The sequence below is a fragment of the Onychomys torridus genome, chromosome X, assembly GCF_903995425.1.
Source record: "Onychomys torridus chromosome X, mOncTor1.1, whole genome shotgun sequence".
Taxonomy (NCBI): domain Eukaryota; kingdom Metazoa; phylum Chordata; class Mammalia; order Rodentia; family Cricetidae; genus Onychomys; species Onychomys torridus.
The window spans coordinates 90,093,345-90,117,135 of NC_050466.1; the positions used below are offsets into that span (position 1 = coordinate 90,093,345).

Below are 23,791 nucleotides of genomic sequence, written 5' to 3' on the forward strand. Positions count from 1 at the left end.
GTTTATGCCTTTCTCTTTAACTTACATCTGTTTCAAATTTTATTTATTCTTATTTTTTTTATGTGCATTGGTGTTCTGCCATGGGTGTCTGGTCCCCTGGACCTGGAGCTACAGACAGTTGTGAGTTGCCATGTGGGTGTTGGGAATTGAACCTGGGAACTACTGAGCCATCTCTCCAGCCCCCTTAACTTATATCTTAATGGCCTGGTACCACTTACAGGTTAAGCGAGTGCATGATTTTATTGAAGGATGCTGTAAAGCTTGTCCCAGGGGGAAAAAAGAACAGGGATCAGCAGTGGAAACTGCCAAAAGCAGAGGGAGAAAAGGACTAAGGAGAGATCAGAGAAGGTAAACATGAAAGAACAGGAACTGGGGGTGGGTTGGAAAGAGAAAAATATAGGTACACTTTCATAGATCAATGCCCATATGAGAGGTGCCAGTAATGGCTGTTTATTACAGGCGTAGCCAGCAAGTTCCATGTTCTTTTATTGTCTGTATTAAGACTGCATGTATCTATGCCTTTAAGCCTCTCCCTGTTCCTCCCAGGAGCAGGCTGTGTGTTTCTTCAGCCCACGTGAGCTGTCATATCTGCCTGATACTACCAGCAAAGACCAACTGGACAGTAGATCTGGACATTCCTGAGCCTGCTCTGGGAGCAAATTGCATAAGCACAAGCCTGTGCGTGTGAGCTATAGCTTTTGCAGGCAATGTGGAAGAGCCTGGAAACTTCTGGTGATAAAGGAGCTCTAGATGAGGACTCAGGGAGCCCCAGAGGCATTTATAGGAGACAAAAACGTACATCCGTTCTCTTTGGATCTGAACCCCATTTATGACACACAACCAAACTAGCTGAACAATGCTGACTCTCAGCCAAGACCATTTCTGTAAGATGTTTATACTTTTCTGTTGACTTTGGGACAGACTCTGTCATCCTCAAAACTTTTAGTGAGCTAATGGAATAACTGCTGAGGGTTGAACATTGAGTAAATGTCAAGTGAAGGTGTTGGGGTGAATTTCTACACAGAGTATAGTTATTTCCCAGAAAGACAGATGTTCCAGGAACCTTGTCTTTTCCATAGATAACACATCTTTTGACCCATAGAGAAGCCAGGAAAATAGAGACAATCCTAAAAATCCAGCACGTACAAGGACGAAGACAAGATCTTAATGACATCGCCCTGACCTTTAGATGGTATTGCAATTGTCTCAGAGTTCGGATGACGTGACTTATAAAAGAATTTTACCTTTACCATCCAGCAAGATAGCTACAAGTGGCCTAATTTAGATTTTAAAAATCGCCAGCCAGGTGTGTTGATACCTGCCTGTAATCCTGGTACTGAGATATGGGCAGGGGGATCAGAAGTTTGAAGTCACCCTCAGCCACGTAGTGAGTTTGAGGCCAGCCTGTGCTACAGAAGATCCTATATCACAGAAAAAAGCCTGCAGCCTCTCAGTTGCACTGACCACATTTTAAGTATCCACTGGTGACATGTGCTCACTCGGCTAGCTTCTTGGACACTAAAGATATGGCGCATTTCCAGCTTCACAGACACTTCCCCTGAAAAGCACTGTGAATATAGACGTTCAAGATCATCATCTCAGGACCAAGTCTGTACATCTGCATGAAGATGTCTCTCTGCACTGGTGTGTGCAGAGTGGTAAGGAGGCAAGCCCGGCAACTTGACAGATGAGCCCTCTTGCCATAATGGAAAAAGCAAGAATTCATTTGGGATGGCTGAATAAAATACGGCACATTCACTAAATGGAATATAACCAAGGTTAAAGGGAACAAGCTAGATGCATCAATACAAATAGACTTCAAAAGTATCTGTATGGGAGGGGGAACAAGTTGCTAAATGTAATCATTGTTGCAAAGAAAAACACAAAATAGCTGTAGTTTGAAGGTATTGGAAACGTATTGATAGTTTTCAAAGATGAGACCTTTGGGAAACAAACAGGTTGGGAGGCCTCTGCCTTCACGAATGGACTAAAACCATCATCATCACAGTCTCTTTCATATTATGGGAGTGGCGACCTTACAAAGGCTGAGTGCCTTCCCTGTCCCTCCTGAGTGCCCTCTTGCCTTGTGACCCCTTCTGCTGCCTTATGGTACAACACAAAGGCCCTCTCCAGTCTTTGATCTTGGATGTTTTAGCCTTCAGAATGGTGAGGCAAAAAAAAAAAAAAAGAAAAGAAAAAAAAAAAAAAACCTTCTACTATTTAGAAATGACTGACACTGTGATGTTCTGATCCAAGCGGTAGAGAATGTACTGAGAACATTCCCACACGTTTCTCTGTGTGAGAGTAGACGTAGAAGGGCTGAACACTGTCCCGTGTGCATGAGGTTCTAGAAGCACATTGACAGAGCTAAAAATAAAACCAGGTAAACCTGTGACAGGAGTTACTTCAGGGAGGAGGGGATTGATGGAAAGGTCTGTGTGCTACAGGGCCCAAGGGGCGTTTAGTTTTCTTCTATAACGATCACATTCGTGCGTACTTGTGTGATTACAATTATCAAAACGGGACACAAATTGGTGTGAGCAGAAATATGTAAAAGTATAATGAGAAAAACAAGGGAAGCTCGCTAACCTTAGTGATCTTGTGTTAAAATGCAGGATTGTAGTTAGATTCTTAAAAAGAAAAAAACCTTTGCACTTTGCACTGTAATGTTTATATAATAAAAACAGTTAAAGAAGAAAGTCAACCTGGCTTTCTGCTACTAACATAGTTATCTCACTGCATAAGAGGTACAGTTCTGTTCATCTTTAATTATTATTACTGTTTGGGGGATGCGAAGAGACCCAGAGAACAACTCTGTGAAGGACTTCTCTCCCTCCACCTTTATGTGGGTTCCGGGAATTGAACTTCAAGAGCTTGAACTGTTGAGCCGTCTCACTGGCCTTAGGTACAGTTGTTAAAGAAGAGATCGGCTCTGGCACTCGGTTAGTGCTAGAAAGAACAACTCAACATCATTCAAGTAAAACAATCTGTATCGTCCTTGGTGACAGGCTCCAAAATTCAATTGGTAGATAGAAAACCCACTCTGTAGCTAATCCGTACTGGCAGGCACAGTGGAACACTACCGCTCCTAAAACCAGAGCTTCCATTGGAACATTTTGAGACTTCCCTTTTAGACACAGACCATGTGACTGATTACGGGCTTTGCAAACCATTCAGATAAAAAATAAAATCTCTCCTTTGTGGCGTGAAACTCAGTTTTAAAAGCTACTCCCTAAAAAAAAAAAAAAAAAAAAAAAAAAAAAATCTGGCTTTACCTGCACCCTACCTCCATGGGGACATGAGGTAAACTTCCATGCAGGCAACAACACTAGTTGGGCTTCTCAACTTTCAAGCCAGAATGGTAACCCTGTCACCAGACCACCTGTTCATCTGACTTCCAAAGCATATGGATCCTGACTCGGTCAACAACGGAGAGCACCACCACGTCTGGCCTTCAACAGAGAATAAATGGAAGTTGGCTTCTGTAGAGTCCTGTCAAATGCCTGCCTCTGAGAAGAGATATTTATGGAATATATTGTAAGGGACATTCTATCCATCCACTCCTGTAGGTGGCATTTTAAGTTGTGTCCTCAGATCAAGTTAGAGCACCAGAAGGTTGCATGCCTGAGCCATCTGAGTGTAGTCCCAGCAGAAGTGTTTTTATGCTCTGCCCTGGCTTTCAACCAGGGTAGTTATGAGAAAGTAATATGGAAATCTCTTCTGTGCATTAGTAAACTACTACTTATGATATTGTCCCCTATGTTAATCCCACAAGAGATATTTCTTATAGAATTTAGTGCCAGCAATGGACCATTATGTAGCTGTTAGGAATTCTAATTATGGAAGACTAAACGTGAAAACCTGTTTATGATATAGTCATAGAAAAAAGCAGGACACAAACTGGTATATAGACTCTAATTGCAGCCATGTAAAATTATATGTGCCTGTGGACAAAGACTGAAAGCTGATAGGCAAAGACAAAATTATACAGGGGCGATGGGATTGTAAGTATTTTTGTTTTCTAAAACAATTTTGTTCGCTCTCGCTCTGTCTTCCCAATTGGGGGGAAAAGACGATGGTGACAGACAACTCTCCCCCCCCCCCCCCGCACTTGCCTTCTCTCTCCCTCTCATCTCCCCACCGGTTAAGGAATGCTTATCGTCTTTCTTCCTGACGAGACTTGTGCAGTTCGCTGCATACCTCCTTCCCTTAACCACCCCAGAAGGTGAATTTAGTGTTTAATCATTGCACAATGGGTTCCTGCTCCCATGCCTCGGATTTTCTGTGGAGAGGCTAAGTGAGAACTGTGTACTCTTCTTGGAATCCCTTGAACATTTTGCCTCTACAAAGAGGCAGAATTCAAAGCAGTTCCCCCAGTTTAAAAGCTATACAGAAGCCAGTGAGACCCTTTGTTTGTTTGTTTGATGGGTTGGTTGTTTTTTTCTTTTTTGAGACAGGGCTTCTCTGTGTAGCCCTGGCTGTCCTGAAACTCTCTATGTAGTCCAGGCTAGCCTCTAATAACTCACAGAGATCCGTGCCTAAAAGCAATTATTTTTTAATTTAAAAATATTCTGAGGGGTTGGGGATTTAGCTCAGTGGTAGAGCGCTTGCCTAGCAAGCGCAAGGCCCTGGGTTCGGTCCTCAGCTCCGGAAAAAAAAATTCTGAGCCGGGTGTGGTGGTGCATGCCTTTAATCTGAGCACTCTGGAGGCAGAGACAGGTGGATCTCTGTGAGTTCGAGGCCAGCTTGGTCTACAGAGAGAGTTCCAAGACAGCCAGGGCTGTTACACAGAGAAACCCTGTCTCAAAGGAAAAATCTTTTTTTCTGCCTATCATTTCCAATGTATCTTAACCAAAGTTATGAACATATAACAGTAAACTAGTATCCTATCATATCCAGGTCTTTTCCTGTAAGTTTAAAGTATGAGCTTGTGTTCATGTTCTGTAAACTCTTCCTGTCATTTTTTCTATAGTACACATAAAATCCATAGGCCTCACACATGCTGAGCAAGCACTCTCCAACTAAGCTATGGAACTCAGTTTTTCTTTTTCCTATTTGTGTGTGTGTGTGTGTGCCCACAACTACCTCCAGTTTTAAATAGAAGGAAAAATAAACAAATAGAAAAAAAACCAGCTAGTGTTGTGGCTCCTACCTATAATCATAGAACTTGGGAGGTAGAGGCAGGGGATCACCAGTTTAAGGTCTTCCTCAGCTACCTACTGAGTTGCAGGCCAGCCTGAGTCTCAAAAAGAAAAGAAAACCCACCCTGGGGCTAGAGAGATGGCTCAAGCATTAAGAGCACTTGTTGCTGTTGTAAAGGACCCAGGTCCCATTCCCAGCACCCACAGGGAGCTTCACAACCACTAATAACTCCTGTCCCTTTTCTTACCTCTATAGGCCCCAAGCACATATACATATGTATAGGCAAAATACTCACACATAAAATTAATAGATGAAATTTTTTAACAAAAGGAAAAGGAAACAGAAGGAAGGAAAAAAGGAAAGCACAAAAAAATTAGTAACAGCATTTAGCTTATTACGTAGTTGCATATCTTAAGTTAGGTAATTTGTAATACACTTAGCAAAGTCTCAATACTTAATATAATCCAGTAAATATTACTTATTAATATTAGTGTAACTTGCATTATGTTTTTTGTTTGTTTTGTTTTTTTCAAGACAGGGTTTCTCTGTGTAGTTTTTGGAACCTGTCCTGGAACTCACTCTGTAGACCAGGCTGGCCTCGAACTCACAGAGATCCACCTGCCTCTGCCTCCCGAGTGCTGGGATTAAAGGCGTGCGCCAACGCTGCCCTGCATAACTTGTATTATTACTGAACTGGCTCTTAACATGATAAGGATGACAACTTTCCCTGTGGTTATTAGTAAAATCCTTTAGAAATTCAAGTGAGGTTTTCAGAGCTGAATAAGGTAACAGAGAAGTAGAGAAATGTCTGTCTTCATTAAAATTAATCCAGCCAGTTTGGCTGCAGGCTTGGGGGTGGCACCCAAGTAGAAGAGTGGGCAGTGGCAGCAGTGACAGAGGCAAGATAGCCAAACCCCTGTGACCTTCAAGAGAACGAGAGAAAAATGTAACAAATGAGATCCATTCGAGAACACAGATTACAAGACAAAAGCCTTGGACTCCCAAGTCCTCCTGTTGGTCCTCTCTCCTCCCCTCCACCTCCTCCATTTTCCACTGCCACCTTGCTGACTCTCCATGACTATGTGTGTGTTTGTGTTTGGCTGGTTGGATTTTGCTCGGTTGGTTAGTTTGGTTTGGTTTGGTTTGGTTCTGTATTTGAGGCAGAATCTCCCTGTGTAGCTCTGGTGGGTCTGGAGCTAGCTATGTAGACCAGCTTAGCCTTGAACTTGCAGTAAGTGATCTTTTTTGCTTCAGCCTCATAAGCACTGAGGTTGCAGACATGTCGGCTTGACTAACATTTCTTTTAACACTCCACAGCAATAAGTTACCCTGACCTTCATTGCCTCGAAGTCATGTTTTGTTTTTTTTCTTTATCATTCCACCAATCCTTTTACTCACCCTCCTCAAACATCTGGCTCTACAGCATATTCACAAGTTACACACACACACACACACACACACACACACACACACACACACACGCACATTGTTTAAAGAACAACTGATTTTCTTTTCGCCAGGCATTGGTGGTACATGCCTCTGATCCCAGCACTTGGGAGGCAGAGCAGGAGGATCTCTGCGAGTTCAAGTCCTGCCTGGTCTACAGAGCAAGTTCCAGGACAGCAAAGGCTATATGCAGAAAAACTCTGTCTCAGAAAAAAAAAGAAAGAAAGAAAAGAAAAGAAAACTTATTTTTTTTAGTTAACTGTATAAGTTCTGGAAAAAATTGCCTGTTATACTAGGACTTGAGAGGTGGAAGCAGGATGATCAGCAGTTCAAGGCCAGCCTGGTTTTGTTACATGAGATTCTGTTTCCAAAAAGCAAAAGAGGAAGTAGCGGTAGAAAAAAATATATACCGCAACAATTCAAGCGGTAAATAAATTAGAGTCTCTCTAATCTTGCTGTCTAGCAGAAAAATTGCAATATTACCAGGCCAAGAAACAGGTATTTATTTAAAAATTGTTAACTATCTAAGTGTAATATGTAACTCTTTTTTTTTTTTTTGGAGCTGAGTATCAAACCCAGGGCCTCTCGCTTGCTAGGCAAGCACTCTACCACTGAGCTAAATCCCCAACCCCAATATGTAACTCTTGATCCTATTCATTCATTCATTCATTTGGCCAACATTAACTGTGACCCAGAACTGAGATCACAGATTCACAAAACTTGTTTCTGCCCCCCAGGGGCTCACAGTTTATGAAGAAAAACAGACCAGCACACAAACATGCCCTGCAGCTATATATCATGAGCTCACCAGAGATGCTTTAAGGCACGAAGGGAACAAGAAGCTGCACCAGAGGAAAACATGAAACAATGGCTGGGATTTTTTTCCCCAAATGGAGACTTGAGGGAGGGATGATGAGAACAATCAGTTTCCTTGAGTAAATCACTTGATCTCTGAGACCACCAGCATTTTCATCTGTAAAATGTAAAAATCTACCTTGCAGGGTTATGTGAACAGTGAGCTAACATTTGTATGGCGGTTTGAATATGAATGCCCCCCTCCCATGGGCTCATATATTTGAATGCTTAGTCACCAAGGAATTGTACTATTGGAGACTGTTTCATTAGAAGGATTAGAAAGTGTGTCATGTTGGAGGAAGTGTGTCACTGAGGATGTCACTTTGAGCCCAAGCTATGCCAGTGTCACACACTTTCTCTCCCTAGATCTGCAGACCAGGATGTAGCTTTCAGTTACTGTTCCAGAAGGACATGTGCCACCATGCTCCCAGCCACGATAATAATGGACTCCTCCGTAACTGTAAGTAAGCCTCCAATTTTTATGAGTTGCCTTGGTCATGGTGTCTCTTCACGGCAATAGAACAGTGACTAAGGCAATTGGTAAAGCGATTAGAACAGTGATGGCACATATTTTAGCTGTTAATTACCAGGTGTTTCTTAGAAAGGTAATCTTGTTGGTAACAGAAAACAAACTGTGGTGGAGGTAGTGGGGGTGATGAGTGAAAGGAGGTCCAGTTAAGATGATAATGCCACTTAAATGCAGAAATTGTTGTTTGGGGGTTTTGTTTGTTTCTTCAAGAGCTCAGGCTGTCCTGGAACTCACTATGTAGACCAGGCTGCCCTCTAACTCTCAGTGATCTGCCCGTCTCTGCCTCCTGAGTGCTGCAATTAAAGGCGAGCCCCACCATGCCAAGGCCCTTAAACGCAGTCATAATGTCTCCATTTGGAATCTGGAAGCAGCAAGTTACAGAAATGGAAAGGTGACCGGCAGGTGTGATTAGGAGGGTTAGGTAGACCCGGGACAGCTGCTAACCAAGCTCAGAGGTTAAGAGTAGCTAGAGGGTAGGTAGGAGTGTGAGTGCAGGAAATTTCTGAAAAAGTTCAGTTGGGGATCTGTTGAATGAGAAGCTGTTGAAGATTGGAAAAAGGAGAATATCAATATTTCTGAGGAGGCCGACGGAGGAAACTGGCTAGAGATGTGTGTCTGTGTACTGCACATGGAGAGTACCACCACCAGTTAACACCATTTGTCATGTTATACAAGTTCCCCACTCAACTCCCTAGCGTGAATGTATCTTATTTTCTAATCAGCTCCCTACTTGTTGATGCTCTCCCTGCTTTTTATAGGGACAATACTTTTCATTTTGCATTCTTAACTGAAAACGGGAAAGTCTAGCGTCTCTCAAAACCGTCACTTGGGCGACCCCGAAACTCGAGGGAGCGGGTGGTAAGGGAAGGAATGAGGAAGATTATTTTTAAGAAAAGAAAAAGAGTCCGGGACGACCTCTAATCTTTAAAGTTCCACCTCCCCATATCCTGCCACGCGCCGCGGTCCCACTGCCGATATCGGACTCCTGGTCGCATGGTAGGACGGGAGATGTAGTCCTCGAGACCAACCTGGGTGGCACGACCGAAGAACTCGGTTTCCCAAGTGGCTCTCGAGGCGCGTGCGCAGATGGCTGCCCTGGCGAGTGGTAAACAGAGACGTCAGGCGGGGGCTGCTGCTTGGAGCAAAACAAAAGGGAAACCCGGGGGGGGGGGGGGGGGGGGGTCCGATAGGGGATTCAGTACTGGAAAAGGGGAGTCTGGGGCCGCGGGAACCTTGACCCTATCAAGAGTGACCTGGAGGGAAGAGGCGGGGGGAAGGGGAGCCAGGGGAGGGACAAGTGACGCCGCGAGCGGGGCGTGGGGGAGGGCAGCGATCCGGGTGGAGGAAATTTGGGAGGAGTGTCCGGGGGGCAGCAACTTGAAAGGGGGAGGGAACTTCGCTGAGACGTTCGGTGATGGGAGCGCAATGTATGAGGGGATATGGTGCCTCAGGTTTAAAAGAGCAGGAAGCTGAGTGAGAGGGTGCAGAAAGTGCCTTCGCTTGGCGGAGGTTACAGGTGGTGCCTCAGAGTAGCGCTCTGAGGCTGCAGCCTGTAGTCGGGAGGGAGATCGGAGAACTGAGTGGAAGGGACAGTTTGGGGTCTAGAATCTTGAGAGGAGGGAGAAGTTCGTGACTTTCTGAGAACTGGCAGGAATGTGCCTCCTGGCCCTCGTTGCTTCCCCTCTGAGGGGAGGCATGGTGAGGGATTGTGGCAGGCTCCACTGAACACTGAGCTGCAGAGGTTCAACTCTACGTATGGATCCAGAGAATAAGAAGTCAGCCACAGAGGCTGCCGCTATCATAGACCTCGATCCCGACTTCGAACCGCAGAGCCGTCCACGATCCTGCACCTGGCCCCTTCCTCGACCAGAGCTCGCTACGGAGCCACCAGAACCGTCCGAGGTGGAGCCAGGTCTGGGACAGAAGGTACACCCGGAGGGACACTCCGAACCAATCCTGTTGCCCTCTCGGCTCCCAGAGCCGGCAGGGGGCCCCCAGCCGGGAATCCTGGGGGCTGTAACAGGTCCTCGGAAGGGAGGCTCCCGCCGGAATGCCTGGGGGAATCAGTCATATGCAGAACTCATCAGCCAGGCCATTGAAAGCGCCCCGGAGAAGCGGCTGACACTCGCCCAGATCTACGAATGGATGGTCCGCACGGTGCCCTACTTCAAGGACAAGGGTGACAGCAACAGCTCGGCAGGATGGAAAGTAAGTATGACTCCCTTACCTCCACACCATCCACCCTTGGACCCCTCTGATTACTCACTCCGGGGGGGCCCCGTTACTGCCTCTCCACTCTGTTGGGAAGCCCAAAGATCCACCTTCAATCTTCAGTTAGACAAACATTTACTTAGTACATAGTATATGCCACACTCTGAGCTTGAAGCGGGAGGATCAGCGATGAATAAGACACTGTCCCTGCTCTGAGGAAAATCAAATTCTCTACTCGCTACTCAGCACTTTGGTTTGAGCCGCTCCAAACATTTATTCCCACAGAGAAGTCTTTATCCTATGTACAGCGGGAACTGTGTGGATTCTCCTCCCGCACCTAGCCTTCCCTCCTCCCTCACCTCCCACCCCAACACCTTTTGGCCCATTCCTGCGGGATTACTCGGATTCCCTGCTCGCCTCCCAATACCTCAGTGAACAGGAACTGTTAGAGGATTGCTCTGCCCAGGAGGGAGTCGGTGGGGAAGAGGGGGAAATGTGGTTGGTATCCATGAGGAAAGGTAGCTGATATTGTGCACTAAGGAAAAAGGCAGTGAACCGCTATCTACCTCGATTTACCTTCTGCTATCGAGAATTCTTCCTCCTAAGGAGCTATCCAAACTCTTAGGAAAGTCTTTGTTGGTGAGGAATACTACTCACGAGAAAGCAGGTATCATATAACACTGATTTTAGAGCTCAGGTTGAGAGTTCTCTTGGTCTTCCTTGAAGAAACTGGGAAGATCTCAAACAATAGCTGAAAAAATTGCCAGACAAATACAGGCTCTAATCACAAAATTAAGGAGTCAGAATTCGGCCCGTATCAACCTCTGTAGGTGGTGAGGATCAGTGTGCCAAGTACAAAGGACAGAATGAACAGAGGAGCTTCCCATAGATGTTGAGAGTGTGGGAACAAATCTGCAGTATGCGTAGGGGACAGACAGAACAGAAGATAGGACAGCTGACTGAGACCCTTGGCACTATTTCTGGGTAGACTGCCATGCCACAATCTCAAGCTCACAGAGAGCTCCCCTCCTTGGACCCAGCCCGCACAGCTGTTTTCCTTTTCTCTTAAGTTGATTTTCCAGGGTAGAATGACCACGAGTTGCTTGGTAGACTGTGGGAGTAGTCCCTCCTTATGATTTACGCTCAACACGGCCTTTATAGTTTGTGAAATCTTCTTTTTTTTTCTTTTGGTTCTGGGAACCAGGGCAGTGAAGTTGCCATTAAGCTGAATCTATAACCCGTGAAATAATTTGAAGATTTGTTTTTCTTTTTGTTGGTCTTTGTGGCAGTCCTGGGAGTCAACATTTTGCATGTGAGGAATGAAGGCACCGGAGGTTAGGTACTTGGCCTACTATCAGGATGAGGACTTGAATGCAAGGTTTGCGACAGACCCTGTTTCTCTAAGGAAAGCATGGCCTGCTTTCATTGCCAAACCTAGTCAGACGGGGGTCTAGAGCTTCCAAAGCCCCCCAGCAGGAAGCTTCACACTTCCCTGGTGTTGTGCCAAGGTCACTCCCACCCCACCAGGGGGCGGCACTCACTTGAACAAGAGCGCTTAAGTTAGGTGGCTTAGTGAGCAGTTTATCCACCACCACCACCCCCACCCCCACCCCTGGTCACACACACACACAGACCTCAAACAGTTCTGAGCACCTGGGAACTGACCTCTCCTACTTGGCTTTTTCCAAGGCCTGAGGGAGAAGGGATGTGGATGGAAGTGTAGCTCAGTAGTTAATCCCTTGCACAGCCTATGTGAATCTCTGGGCTTGACACCTCCCCCTCCCAGCACCACATACACATGGTAGGGGGGGGGGGGAGAAAGCATGCGCGCGCGCGCGCGCGCGCACACACACACACACACACACACACACACACACACTCCAGTAGACCCAGAATTAGAGAAAAAGAAGGGAAGAAATCACAGAGCTAGAAGACATAATAAATACTTCTCGTTTACTAAGAGCCCGAGGTGAGTAGATGGGCTCAAGACGGCAAGGAAGTCTTTCGCTAAAGAACCCTGGTACAAGAGCCGATCAAACCATGCTCTTCAAGACAAGGGTTGCCTTTTTGCCATTCTGGTAGAAATGGTTTCTCACTGTCTAGAGCCTCGGCTTCTTGGTGGTTCCTATCATGTCTCAGCTTCCTCCTGAATTTATTTCTAAACTAAAGAGCTCTGTGTGGGAGGTCAATGACCTTTAGGATAGAGATTTATGCTCAAATTCGTAGCAGACTTCCAGGGGGGGAAACTGGGAAGGAGGTAAGGAGTGACGGGAGGTGGGGGCAGACAGCGTATACCAACCAGTAAAAAACAAGCAGCACCAGAGGCTCAAGAAGTGTCACCCTCCATCTTGTACCCTGGACTACTAGAGGAAAAAAGGTCTATTAATCTATAGGTCACCAGTGAAGAAGAATGCATAATAGGTGGGTTCCAATACCCAAGGCACCCAAGAGCTGCCAGAGACTCAAAAAATACTATACAAGAAATTTGCCTATGGAAGATAAGCAAACACTTTATTAAAAGGCATAGGATTTAAGGCTTGGCCTCCAGGAGAATTTAGAGAGGGAAATATCTCCCTAAGAAAAGGGGACAGAGAAATTACACCTCATGAAAGTATTGAGTGTGTTCCAATTGGCAGAAATAAGGCTGGGCTGAGATCCTTTTTTTTCCCCATGTTTTGAGAACAGGGGGTCTCTATATAGCTCTGGTTGTCCCGGAACTCACTCTGTAGCCCAGGCTGACCTCGAACACACAGAGATCCACCTGCCTCTGCCTCCTGAGTGCTGGGATTACGGGCCTGGCTTGGGATCCAATCTTAGGAGCTATCTGGCTGACCTAAAGGCCTAGTGGAGAATGGAGTAGCAGCTGTACTGAGCTTCTAGCCCTCTCTCTTCAGAGAATTGGCCCAGGTCAGGACATTCCTGAGCTGGTATGGCGGCCATCCTGTATTCTCCACCCAAGACTGCACGTCAGGAAAGGAGTGGTGCTCTGGAATGCTTTTTCCCATCTGAGCCTAGGTTTTCTAGGTCGAGTACTTCCCCATGCCCACCAACCCAACACTGCACCCAGAGATTTGGGAGGAGCTTTTCTGGGGTAGACAGTGGCTCTTCCTGGAAAGTACGTTGTCTCTCGTGAGAAGTCCGGAGGAGACACTGAGCTTAGGCACTGTGTATAGTTTCTTCTCCCCCCGCACCACCACCACGCTCTAGTTTTCCTTCCCAGATTTGACTTTTGCTGTTTCCCAGCCTCCCCTTAGATTAGACTGCTGGCCACCCACCTCCCTTACATGTATCTCATGCCCCTTTTCTACACCTCTGTCCCATCCAGAATTCCATCCGTCACAACCTGTCCTTGCACAGCAAGTTCATCAAGGTTCACAACGAGGCCACCGGCAAGAGCTCTTGGTGGATGCTGAACCCCGAGGGTGGCAAGGGTGGCAAGGCACCCCGCCGCAGGGCTGCCTCCATGGATAGCAGCAGCAAGTTGCTCCGGGGCCGCACCAAAGGCCCCAAGAAGAAACCATCTGTCCTGCCAGCTCCACCTGAAGGTGCCACTCCAAGGAGCCCTCTAGGCCACTTTGCCAAGTGGTCGAGCAACCCTTGTTCTCGAAATCGGGAAGAAGCTGATGTGTGGACCACTTTCCGTCCACGAAGCAGTTCAAATGCTAGCACTGTCAGCACCCGGCTGTCCCCAATAAGGCCAGAGTCTGAGGTGCTAGCAGAAGAGGAAATGCCAGCCTCAGCCAGCAACTACTCAGGGGGTGTCCCTCCCACCCTCAGTGAAGATCTGGAGCTGCTGGATGGGCTCAATCTTGCATCTCCCCATTCCCTGCTGTCTAGGAGCAGTCTCTCTGGCTTCTCTGTACAGCATCCAGGGCTTGCTGGCCCCTTACATAGCTATGGTGCCTCCCTCTTTGGCCCACTAGATGGGCCTCTATCAGCAGCAGAAGGGTGCTTTTCAAGCTCCCAGTCTCTAGAGGCCTTGCTCACCTCTGATACACCACCACCTCCTGCTGATGTTCTCATGACCCAGGTAGATCCTATTCTGTCTCAGGCTCCCACACTTCTGTTACTGGGAGGAATGCCTTCCTCTAGCAAGCTGGCTACTGGAGCTAGCCTATGTCCTAAGCCGCTAGAGGGTCCAGGTCCCAGCAATCTGGTTCCCACCCTTTCTGTGATGGCACCACCTCCAATCATGGGAGGTGCTCCCATCCCTAAGGTTCTGGGAACCCCTGTGCTCCCATCTCCTACTGAAGCGACCAGCCATGACAGAATGCCTCAGGATCTCGATCTTGATATGTACATGGAGAACCTGGAGTGTGACATGGATAACATCATCAGTGACCTCATGGATGGCGGCGAGGGACTGGACTTCAACTTTGAGCCAGGTATAGCACCCCCTGATCACTCCAGCATCTCTGTTCTTGAGTGCTCAGCTAATGCTATGATCTGAGCCAGAGAGCCATATCTCTGGTAACAGGAGCTCCTGGGGAGTTGGAGGGTGGATGTCATATCAGAATAGCATCACTTCAAGTGGAACTTCCGGGCTCCTCATCACAGAAGGGGGAGCTGTGTGGAGGGGAGGGGGCGCCTCTGCTTGGAATGAATCTGGATAGTGCTCCAAATGAATTTTATCTCGCCCTCCATTTCTTTTTCCCTACAGATCCCTGAGTCACAGCCAGAAGCCTCGTCCCCTGCTTCAGACTCAGAGGTGGAGCCAGGCCTGTCCTTATCTACTTTTTCCCCTGGAGCCCTCCTCAGGAGGTTGGGACCCTGCTTTGGAGCTAGGGTTAGGTGGTCACACACATGACTATTGAGGAGATTCTAAAGATAAAGCTGTGCCATGTGGGGATTATGGAGGAGGGTGATGGGAGGAAGGAGGAAAGAGGGCTTATTCTCACTGTGCCAATTAGGGGGTAATTATGGCCCTGTCTCAGGAGCCATCATTGATTTCCCCTTCCCACCTCCTAGGCCTTGTAGCAGGGGCCAGCAATGCTGTTGGAAATGTGAAGTCACCAGTGGCCTTATTAATCCTGCCTTTGGGAGCAGGATGATAATGATGATTATTATTTTTTTTTTGTAGAGAGTCTTACTAGAGCTGGCCCAGGCTAGGTTGGGCCTGGATTTTTATGCAGTGGGGTGGGGGGGGGGGGGGGGGGGCTAGGGGACCTAGAAGGGCCAAGTTTTGAGCACTGGAGTGGCTCAGCAGGCCAAATCACTTTTGGAAGGATGCAGATAAGAGACAGGCTTTTTATAAACTTTTAAAGAACTATAAACACGAATATAGAGATTTTTAACAGTGATGAGGTGCTAGTAATGGCGAGAGTGCTTTGTTTCTTTCTGAAGACTTTGTCACAGTGGCATGACACAAACACTACATATTCTAGGAGGGGATCCAGGAAGCTGGGCACGGGTGGGTAGCAAAAGTGACCACAGGGAAGCCCACCCTTTTTTTTTTTTTTTTTTTTTTGGACCAGGTCTAGAAAAATCTCTGTGCATAGTTAGGTTAGAGTTTAAGGAAAGAAACCTAAGCCAGGCCCCTACATTATGTCCACTTGTGCCTAGAAGAGGGTGCTGTTGCTTGTTTGACCAGTGTGGGTTGTTAGTGCTACCAGAGAACATCCCAGGCCTGGAACTGGCTTGGGGCCTAGGAGGGGCGTGAAAGAAGGAAGGATTTAGGGGAGTAAAGTTAGGTACAGAGACCTCCCTGTTCAAGGCACGGGACAGCTGTCCCTGCCCTTCTTCCTAGTCGTGGACTGCCAGGGCTATGTGGTGGCAGACAGGGCTGTGGAGAGGAACAGGGAAGGGGGAGCTTGGGGAGTTTGGCTGAGGGTCTGGGAAATGAGCAGGGATGGGGGGAATGTGGATCAGGTTTACTAGCACCTGCCAGAGAGGCCATCTGGGGCTCCTCCACCCCAGCCCCCAAGCAGCCCCTCCCCCAGCGCCCTTTGCATTGTCCCCTCCCCCACCCCTGCTGTGGGTTCCCATCATTTCCTGTGTCAGCGCCTGGCCTACCCAGATTGTATCATGTGCTAGATTGGAGTGGGGAAGTGTGTCAAATCAATAAATGAGTTCAATAAATGTCTATAATCAGATCTGGTTTCTGGTTTCTGCTGCCTTGCTGCCCCCCTCCTATATTGGGAAGGGAGGGAGACGGAAAGGCGAAGGGCAGTTAGTTGAAGGGCGGGTGGGAGGGACTGCCCACAGGCTGGGAGGTGGGGGAATTTCAGCCTGGGAGGTAATGGAGTGTGGTGGGGGAGGGACACCTAACCCCAGCAGGAGTAGGCGGCTGCAAGATAGGCCTCCCCCGAGGGGAGGTAGTCTGGTTTGAGAAGACCCCACCCCCTTCTCTGGCCCTCAAAGGCTCATTGTACTAAAAGTCTAGTAACCAGACTTCACAGTCTTTCCTCACCACCACCACCCCCCACCCAAGTGCTCACTCCAGCCCTCTGTTGTTGCTCGGGTCCACCCTCAGCCTCCCTGGTGCCTGCAGCCTAGGGAAGCCTTTGTGCAGAGACTGGGAGATGGAGTCTTTCGGCTCACGTTAAATTCCAGTAACGTCATGCTCTCCCTCGGTTGTTGCTGCTCTCAGTTGGTCTCTTTATTGAGTTAACGATGTCTCTTGAGAAAGTCTGCTCTAGTCTTATAGAATGGTCTGCGGGTGGGAGGTGGTCCATCTTCATCTGATCGTCCAGCTTTAGACTAGAAAAGAGAAAGCAATCTATTAATGTAGAGGCTCTGCAGGGAAGTTTCTACTGTCTAGGGCCAAATGAAGGAGAAAAGAGGCAATCAGAGTCAGGTGGTGAACATAGACATCAGATTTAGAAAGGAAATTCTCAGGGGTCAGCAGTGCACAAACCTTCATTTGGCTACTTGGACTAGTGCTCTGCTGGGCACTACTCTTGGATGATCTTGCTGTGATATTTGTAGAGGATTCCATGGCTGCCAGTCTCTTGGCTTCTAGAGTTCGAAGCATCTTTATTCGGCTTCTCTCCAGGAAGTCACATTGTGTGCGCAGTGACTCTAGAAAACAAGAAAAAGCACCATCACCTCTGAGGAACAGAGATGGAACCCATCATGACCTTCCATCATTCAATTGATCCGTCAGAGGAACTTGGCCTGAGACAGAAATGATGCGAGAGTGATTGGGAAACCGAAAAGACGGCATGAAAGTGTGTGTGTGTGGGTGACATGTACGGCTCACATAGTTTAAACTAGACACCCCTCTAGAGTTGAGCTAGACCCTTGTCCCCCTTTGTCTAGACTCCTCTGATCCCACCTACCCCACTATGCTAGTCCCACCCCTACATTCAAACCTTCCCTTCTCTGACATTTTCCTCCACATTCAGCGTAGGCTGCCTTTAACTCAAAATCCTCCTCTGGAGTATTGGGGTTACCAGTGTATGGCACTATGCCCAGTACACAGCTATGTACACAACTTCCTATGCCCTCCCTCCCCCATTACATGCCTTACCAACTAGTTCAGGTTCTGGATTCTTCAACAGAGGCACGACAGCTTTGTAGGAATTCTCGATCCTCATACCTGTAAACATAGCATTGTGCTGTTTCCAGCCTCTGATACATACCAAGTCATACATACCTTTTCAAAGCCCAAGATTTCAGAACTAATAGAGCTCATGTTCTTTTCCCCTCCCCTTTGGCATGGACCTACCTGAACCCTAGGATGAAGTAGGGTGACATGGTCTATATGAACCTAACCTACTGCCATCAAAGCAGGGCAGTTTCTTTGAGCTGACTAGACATGGTCAATTTGGATCTGGTTAAGGATACCCTATTTTACTTACTAATTTGTTTTGGGCAGTCTTCAGATAGGTTCTCATATAGCCCAAGTTCACTTTGAACTCCTAATGTTCCTGGCTCCACCTTGTGGGTGTTTTCTGAGGCAGTATCTTGCTATGTAGCCCAAGCTGGCCTCCAACTCTCAATCCTCCTTACCTCAGTTTCTAAAGTATGTACTTATGTTGGAAGGTGGTGGCACATGCCTTTAACCCCAGCATTTAGGAGGCAGAGGCAGGCGGGGATCTCTGTGAGTTCAAGGCCCAATCTGGAATACAGAGTGAGTTCCAGAACAGCCAGAGCTGTTAAATGTATTTATTTATTTTGAGATAGGGTCTTATGTAACCCAGGCTGTCCTCAGAGTTGCTGTACAGTTAAAGATGACCTCAAACTTCTGATCCTCCTGACTCCACCTCCCAAGTACTAGGATTATAGGCTTGCTCCACCACACCCAATTTTATGCAGTGCTAGGGATGGGACCCAGAGAACTTCATGTGTGCTAGGCGAGCATCCTGCCATCTGAGCTACATCCCAGCCCTGCTTTCTGTTTGTTGGTGTTATGTATGTGGTGTTTATATTTGGGATGAGAGCTTGCTATGAAGCCCAGGCTGCCCTTAAATTTACAATCCCCCTGCCTTAGTTCCCTGAGTGCTGGCATTACGAGAGCAAGTTGCCTTACTTTAAGGACAAGTTTCCTAATCCATCTTGAGGGACTTATGAAGCGTACCTCTACCTGGTGCTCCACGCTCTACTTTACAAATGTAGTAGATATTTCGAGCTGTAAGGAACTTGCTGGCATAGTCTCCAGGTGTCTTTGACAAGAAAAGTAACTTCATGGTCCCAGTTTCATCGCACAAATCAATGGTGTCTGCAGGAAGGCCGCAGGGTAATTGAAACAAGAAAGACTAGAGAACCTAAGTAAAAAGGGCCAGGGCTCCTCTACAGAATGGGTCTGAGGAAGGTTCAGGGATAGGAGGGTAACCCTTCTTGATGGGAGGAAAGTTCAGAGGCCAGAAGCAGCTTATTGCTTCTGACCTTCAGTCTCTGCTTCTCTCCAAACTACTTACCTGTTTTACGCAACCCCATTTTCCTTCGGATGTAATGTAGCAACAGGAGAACAGAGCAATTGGTGTTGACTAGAAACTCTTGATTATCTGAGAAGAGATGGATGGAGATATGCAGGCCCTTCTCTGGTTCTGTTCCCTCTGTGACCTCTGCTGTCCTTAGCCCTCTCCACGTCCATGCCCAGACTTGCTCTGTGCTGCCCCTCACCTCCATGTTTAATGTAGATAAACATGCTATCAGGATCATCTCACTCTTCAAAGTTCCCCTGGTGAATCATGAAGAAGGAAGGTATTCTGGAGGCCCTAGGGGCCTGAGGTTGCCCATAGGGTTGGATGACCAAAGAGCCAGGTGTAGCTCATAAGTTGAAGGAGGCCCAGCCTGGGCAGACAGGAGAGCACTTTTGGCAGTTAAGTATGGTCAGCATCTGTAGGGGGTGGGGCCTGAGGCTGCAGCTGAAGGATTGTGAGGTCAGAAATGGTACTTACAAGTAGAAGGTAGAGTAAGGCCAGGGACAGAAGACACTGGATGGGATCTGTAAAAGAGCTTCTAGGGATTGGGTCAGCACAGCAAATACACTGGCCCCTGGAGTGAGCACAGAAATTTGCCAGAGAAAAGTAAGTTACCAGATACTCCCTTTAGTTCCTTTGGAGTGCTCTTGCTTCTTCGGCAGCATGACTGTACTACTTCATTTTCCTACCCTCACACCATTCCTCCCCACTCCGTGTTTCCCCTGCTCCCCAGCCCTACAACAGACATTCTTGATGATCATTGGTAGAAACTTTATTTCTCGTTGATTCAGGAACAATTAAATGGAAGGTGGAAAAAGGGAGGGAGGAGCCTGTAAAAGAGAAGAAGGGCTGCGCAGGGCATGGTGGTGCATACTGATAACCCAAACACTCTGGAGGCTGAGAAGGGAGGAGTACCTGGGAGTTTTAGGCCAACCTAGCCTACCTAGTGAGTTCCCAGCCACCCAGGGCTACTGGGTAAGACTGTCTCCCCAAACAAGGGAAGGTGCCAGACTTGGGTGTGGGGATGGGGCTTGTGCAGGGAAAAGGGACAAGGGGTATTTCTCAAGTAGGGCATATTGAATGGAGGAGCAGTTACATGGGGCAGGAAATCGAAAATTAGCCAAGGGGTGGGGTGGGAGGGGAGGAGGGTGGGTGGGGGTAGGGCGTGCGATAGGCATTGGATCCAGATTGGCAAAATAACAGGGAAGCTAGCGTCACTTAGAGCTGTAAGGACCCTGAGATTCCATCAAGGGATTGAGGCTCAGGCTTCAGGCTTCAGAGAATAACATGGAGGAGGCCAGTAGGGGCTATGCAGACTGCTAGGAGATCCTCCAGACCCCTCTCCTGGGGCCCCTCCTTTGGGAGGAATCTCACTGACGTGGCAGAACCGTTCACTGTAGTCTGGCTGCAGACTCTCAGTCAGCCCTTTAGACACACCACTCCAGGCCTAAAGACAGATATCGCCAGGTCAGAGGTCAATTAGGGGCAGGAAGCAAAAGACCCAGGCTCGGGGCCAAAGGAGCTCTCACAACTCTGTAACCATTGCGATTTACAGAAGGAATAGCCAGGCTCCAGGGCCCCTAATAACACAGTTTCCATGTGCATCACACAATCTCTCTTGCTCCCTCTCTCTGCCTAGCCCACCCTCCATTTGGTCAGCCACATCCTGATGATGCACTCCTCCCTCACAGTCTGTCTTGCTAGCTGGCAGTTGGCAGTTGATAGACTGCAATATGCGGATGGCAGTGTTCTCACCGAAAAGTTCCCGTGGTATTCAGTAACCAGATCCTCTAGATTCTTGATGGTGGGAATTCGAGGCATTGCCCTGAGCAGAGAGAAAGAGAGGAGCAGCAGCATTCAATGAAAGCCCCTTTATTCCCCATCATCCAACTGGCCAGCGTGGAACCTATAGCTTCCTCTCAACACCCTCATCGTAGCTCTTTATGATCTACCTCTTGAGATCCTGAAATAACCCCACCACCCCCACCTCTTTCTAAGGGCTTCCTGAAATCTCACCGTTCCAGCCAACAATACACGAAGATCAGGGTAATAATCAATCCCATGGAGCCAACGGGGATGAGCACAGCTTCCAGTGCAAACACGGAAGGATTCTCTGCAGCAAAAAAGGAAAGGAAAATGAGCCTTGCATTTGTGGCACTCATAAGACATGGATGCCAGGCACCATGCCAAACACACTCCTTATGCTTACTTTCCACACAGCTCCTGAGAGGGAGGAACAATGTTTATCTACATTTTACAGATGAATAAGACCAAATCAAAGAGGATAGCCCAGATCCAAGGTCATCTCCACTATGCAGACTCTGTGGAATGCTGTAGAGGCGTCCTACACATTCCCTATTACCCTTGAGCACCCTGTGGCATCTTTGGGGATCCACTCTCTTATTCTGGCTGCAGCCCTTCCCATCCCTACATAGAAAACCCTGCTTCATAGTGATTGACTTTGAACAGTGGGTGGAGGTGGAGGCTTGGGGATAGAGCAATAAAGCAAACTATAGTAGCAGTGTGTTACAAAGGTTGTGGTCTTGAGTTCATGATTTAGGGGTCATGTATTCGGGCCACTTTACCCTTTGCAGTATGGCTCCCCCAGTGAATAGGTTGGCTCCATTTACTCCAGTGTTGAGCACTTCCACAAAGTGGGTTAAAGCGGCTCCGAACCCGGAATGTGTACAGTTTCTGCCCATCCACACTAGGCAAGGAGAATCTAGGGTTCTGATCCACTATTTGTTCCTGGTGAGAAGAAGGGTGAGGGAAAGATGGTTATAGACAAAGGAAGAGATTGGAAACATTCTTGCCTATACCTCAATGTCATCTTCTGATTCTTCCAATTTCTTGTTCTTCGGAAGAACAAACCCAGAAACTGGTTCTGGTTCCTCCCAGTTCTACTTTGCTCTTTTCCTGACTACTCACAATGCACCGCTCCCTTCTCTAACTTGACTCAGAAGTGGCTCTCCCCTCCAGATCCACTCACTGTCTTCCTTCATGTCTGCATCAGGAAGAGGATGGGTAGGAGAGCCAGAGTGAACACTTACTGGTGATGATAGAAAAAGATAGAATGCAAGTATGGATGGAGGGGCTGGGAGGCCGAGAACTGGGCCTTGGTATTAGGTCCTTCTACCTGGATAGCTGAACCCTTTCTCTTCTCTTTCTTGGCCTTAACTATGGCATCTACACCCCCCAAGTCACTCACCGTCCAGCTTCGGTCTCTGTCGCTCCGGTACTGTACCAAGTGTTGTAAACAGTGTTCTTTGTATCTGCTTTTCCAGCTCAGCTCTAGCTGGGATTCACTCAGGTTGTAAAGTGTTAGATTCTCCGGAGCCCATGGGATCACTGGAGATATGTGTGCGTGTGGTCATTGCCCTGGCCTAGACAAGTCAGGATCTTGGAGGTAATTCCCCTTATCCCTCCTCCCTTCCCCATCCCAAACCTCTATCTTCTCCCTTCTGCTCATGGCCAACAATGAGGAAAGAAAAATCTTGAAAGTCCAATGCCCTTAAGCTCCCTGGCCTCTTGGGCATTTCTGTCCTGATTACCAAGATTCTGCAGGTTTAGCTTCTGTTCAGCCTGCCTTTGGGGTCTCCGGGGGTCCTGGAGCTGGACGACAAATGTCTGGTAGAGCTGGATCTCCTCTTTTTGTATCTGACAGCCAGAAGTAATGTCTCCTGAGAACAAATAGTGGCCACACTCCCGGAATTTATTATCAGATCTTTGGTACCTAGAGAAGAGTCACAGGAAGAAGAATGGTGGGGCAAACATGGGTACTACATATGTCCATAGACTAGCCTCATCTCGTCTGAACTGCCAACTTATCCATGAGAAACTAGTAGGGTGCCCAAGAAGCTGGCTACCCTCTTTTTTACATTCCAGCATGGTCTCTCTCAGCTAGTCTACTTTCTTTTCTTTCCTGTGCTACCCACTCTCCCTTCTCATACCTATAGTGCAGAGTCAGGTTGGTCAGCTGGGGCTCAGAACTGCTATTCCAAGTACAATTCATATACTCGACATTGAACACAAAGCATTGAACCTCTGGGAGGGGGGGAGTAGGAACACTGATGTGTCCAAGGAAGAAATCTGAGTTTGGGAACAAAATGAGGTATTGGGATGGAAGAAAAGAAATCTTGGTCAGAAGAAGCAGTAGCGGGACAGAGCCCTTTCCCCGTGTCCTTCCCACTCATTATCATGGCCACTATCAGGCTCCAGATTTCTTCTATACAGCCCTTTCCCCATAGCCTTTTTCCTCTCAACAACACCCCTCCCCGCCCTAGATTGCCTACCAGCTTTGCTCTCTTCATTCGCTCTGGGCATGAGGACCTTGGAGCTGCATCCTACCCCTAGTAGGAGCAGCTGAAGGAGTGAGAAGGATCTAGATGGCAATAATGGTTTCAACATGGCGCTTGCTCTTCTTTCTCTGGGTGTAGTCTGTGTCAGAAGCCTGAACCACTCTCCAACAACCCCTCCCCACCCATACATTTCCTTTTGTCGTAACTTCCGGTGGAAAGAACCTTAGAAACCACGGCTGTAGAGGCGGGGTTGGTAATTGGGTTCAGTGACACAGGCTAAGTCCTCTGGGAGATTGGGTTCTGCTGTAAGGTGATGTTAGGTCAAGATTAATACTTGAGCAACAACGGTATCACAGAGTCAAGAATCTTCAGGCCACCTTGGTCCAGGAAGGATCTGCTCACCACCCACCCCCACTATACACCATCATTCCCAATGACCTTCT

General features: G+C 47.7%; 3 protein-coding genes across 5 annotated transcripts; 1 reads left to right on the forward strand and 2 right to left on the reverse strand.

Annotated features, from left to right (window-relative positions):
* Nucleotides 1-9,348: 9,348 nt before the first annotated feature.
* Foxo4 (forkhead box O4) lies at nucleotides 9,349-15,646 on the forward strand. The gene is made up of 3 exons (XM_036174491.1): nucleotides 9,349-10,180; nucleotides 13,509-14,568; nucleotides 14,844-15,646. Exons 1-3 carry the CDS (start codon nucleotides 9,728-9,730, stop codon nucleotides 14,849-14,851), a joined length of 1,521 nt encoding a protein of 506 aa, XP_036030384.1. The 5' UTR covers nucleotides 9,349-9,727; the 3' UTR covers nucleotides 14,852-15,646.
* Nucleotides 15,647-16,745: 1,099 nt separating this feature from the next.
* CXHXorf65 (chromosome X CXorf65 homolog) lies at nucleotides 16,746-19,745 on the reverse strand. 2 transcript variants are annotated; one of them, XM_036175448.1, is made up of 7 exons: nucleotides 19,528-19,745; nucleotides 19,250-19,439; nucleotides 19,045-19,131; nucleotides 18,705-18,845; nucleotides 17,655-17,723; nucleotides 17,040-17,203; nucleotides 16,746-16,882 (listed from the first exon to the last, which is right to left on the reverse strand). In XM_036175448.1, the coding sequence occupies exons 2-7, from the start codon at nucleotides 19,272-19,274 to the stop codon at nucleotides 16,790-16,792; spliced, it is 579 nt and encodes a 192-aa protein (XP_036031341.1). In that variant the 5' UTR covers nucleotides 19,275-19,439; nucleotides 19,528-19,745; the 3' UTR covers nucleotides 16,746-16,789. The 2 variants fall into 2 exon arrangements, with proteins under 2 accessions (XP_036031341.1, XP_036031340.1); XM_036175447.1 differs by having other exon boundaries at nucleotides 19,250-19,745.
* A 59-nt stretch (nucleotides 19,746-19,804) lies between these two features.
* Nucleotides 19,805-23,488, reverse strand: Il2rg (interleukin 2 receptor subunit gamma). Of its 2 annotated transcripts, XM_036174969.1 has the most exons (8): nucleotides 23,343-23,488; nucleotides 23,001-23,139; nucleotides 22,602-22,783; nucleotides 22,259-22,398; nucleotides 21,636-21,798; nucleotides 21,067-21,163; nucleotides 20,806-20,875; nucleotides 19,805-20,497 (listed from the first exon to the last, which is right to left on the reverse strand). In XM_036174969.1, exons 1-8 carry the CDS (start codon nucleotides 23,455-23,457, stop codon nucleotides 20,312-20,314), a joined length of 1,092 nt encoding a protein of 363 aa, XP_036030862.1. In that variant the 5' UTR covers nucleotides 23,458-23,488; the 3' UTR covers nucleotides 19,805-20,311. The 2 variants fall into 2 exon arrangements, with proteins under 2 accessions (XP_036030862.1, XP_036030863.1); XM_036174970.1 differs by lacking the exon at nucleotides 19,805-20,497 and having other exon boundaries at nucleotides 20,825-20,875; nucleotides 21,740-21,798.
* Between the last annotated feature and the right edge of the window lie 303 nt (nucleotides 23,489-23,791).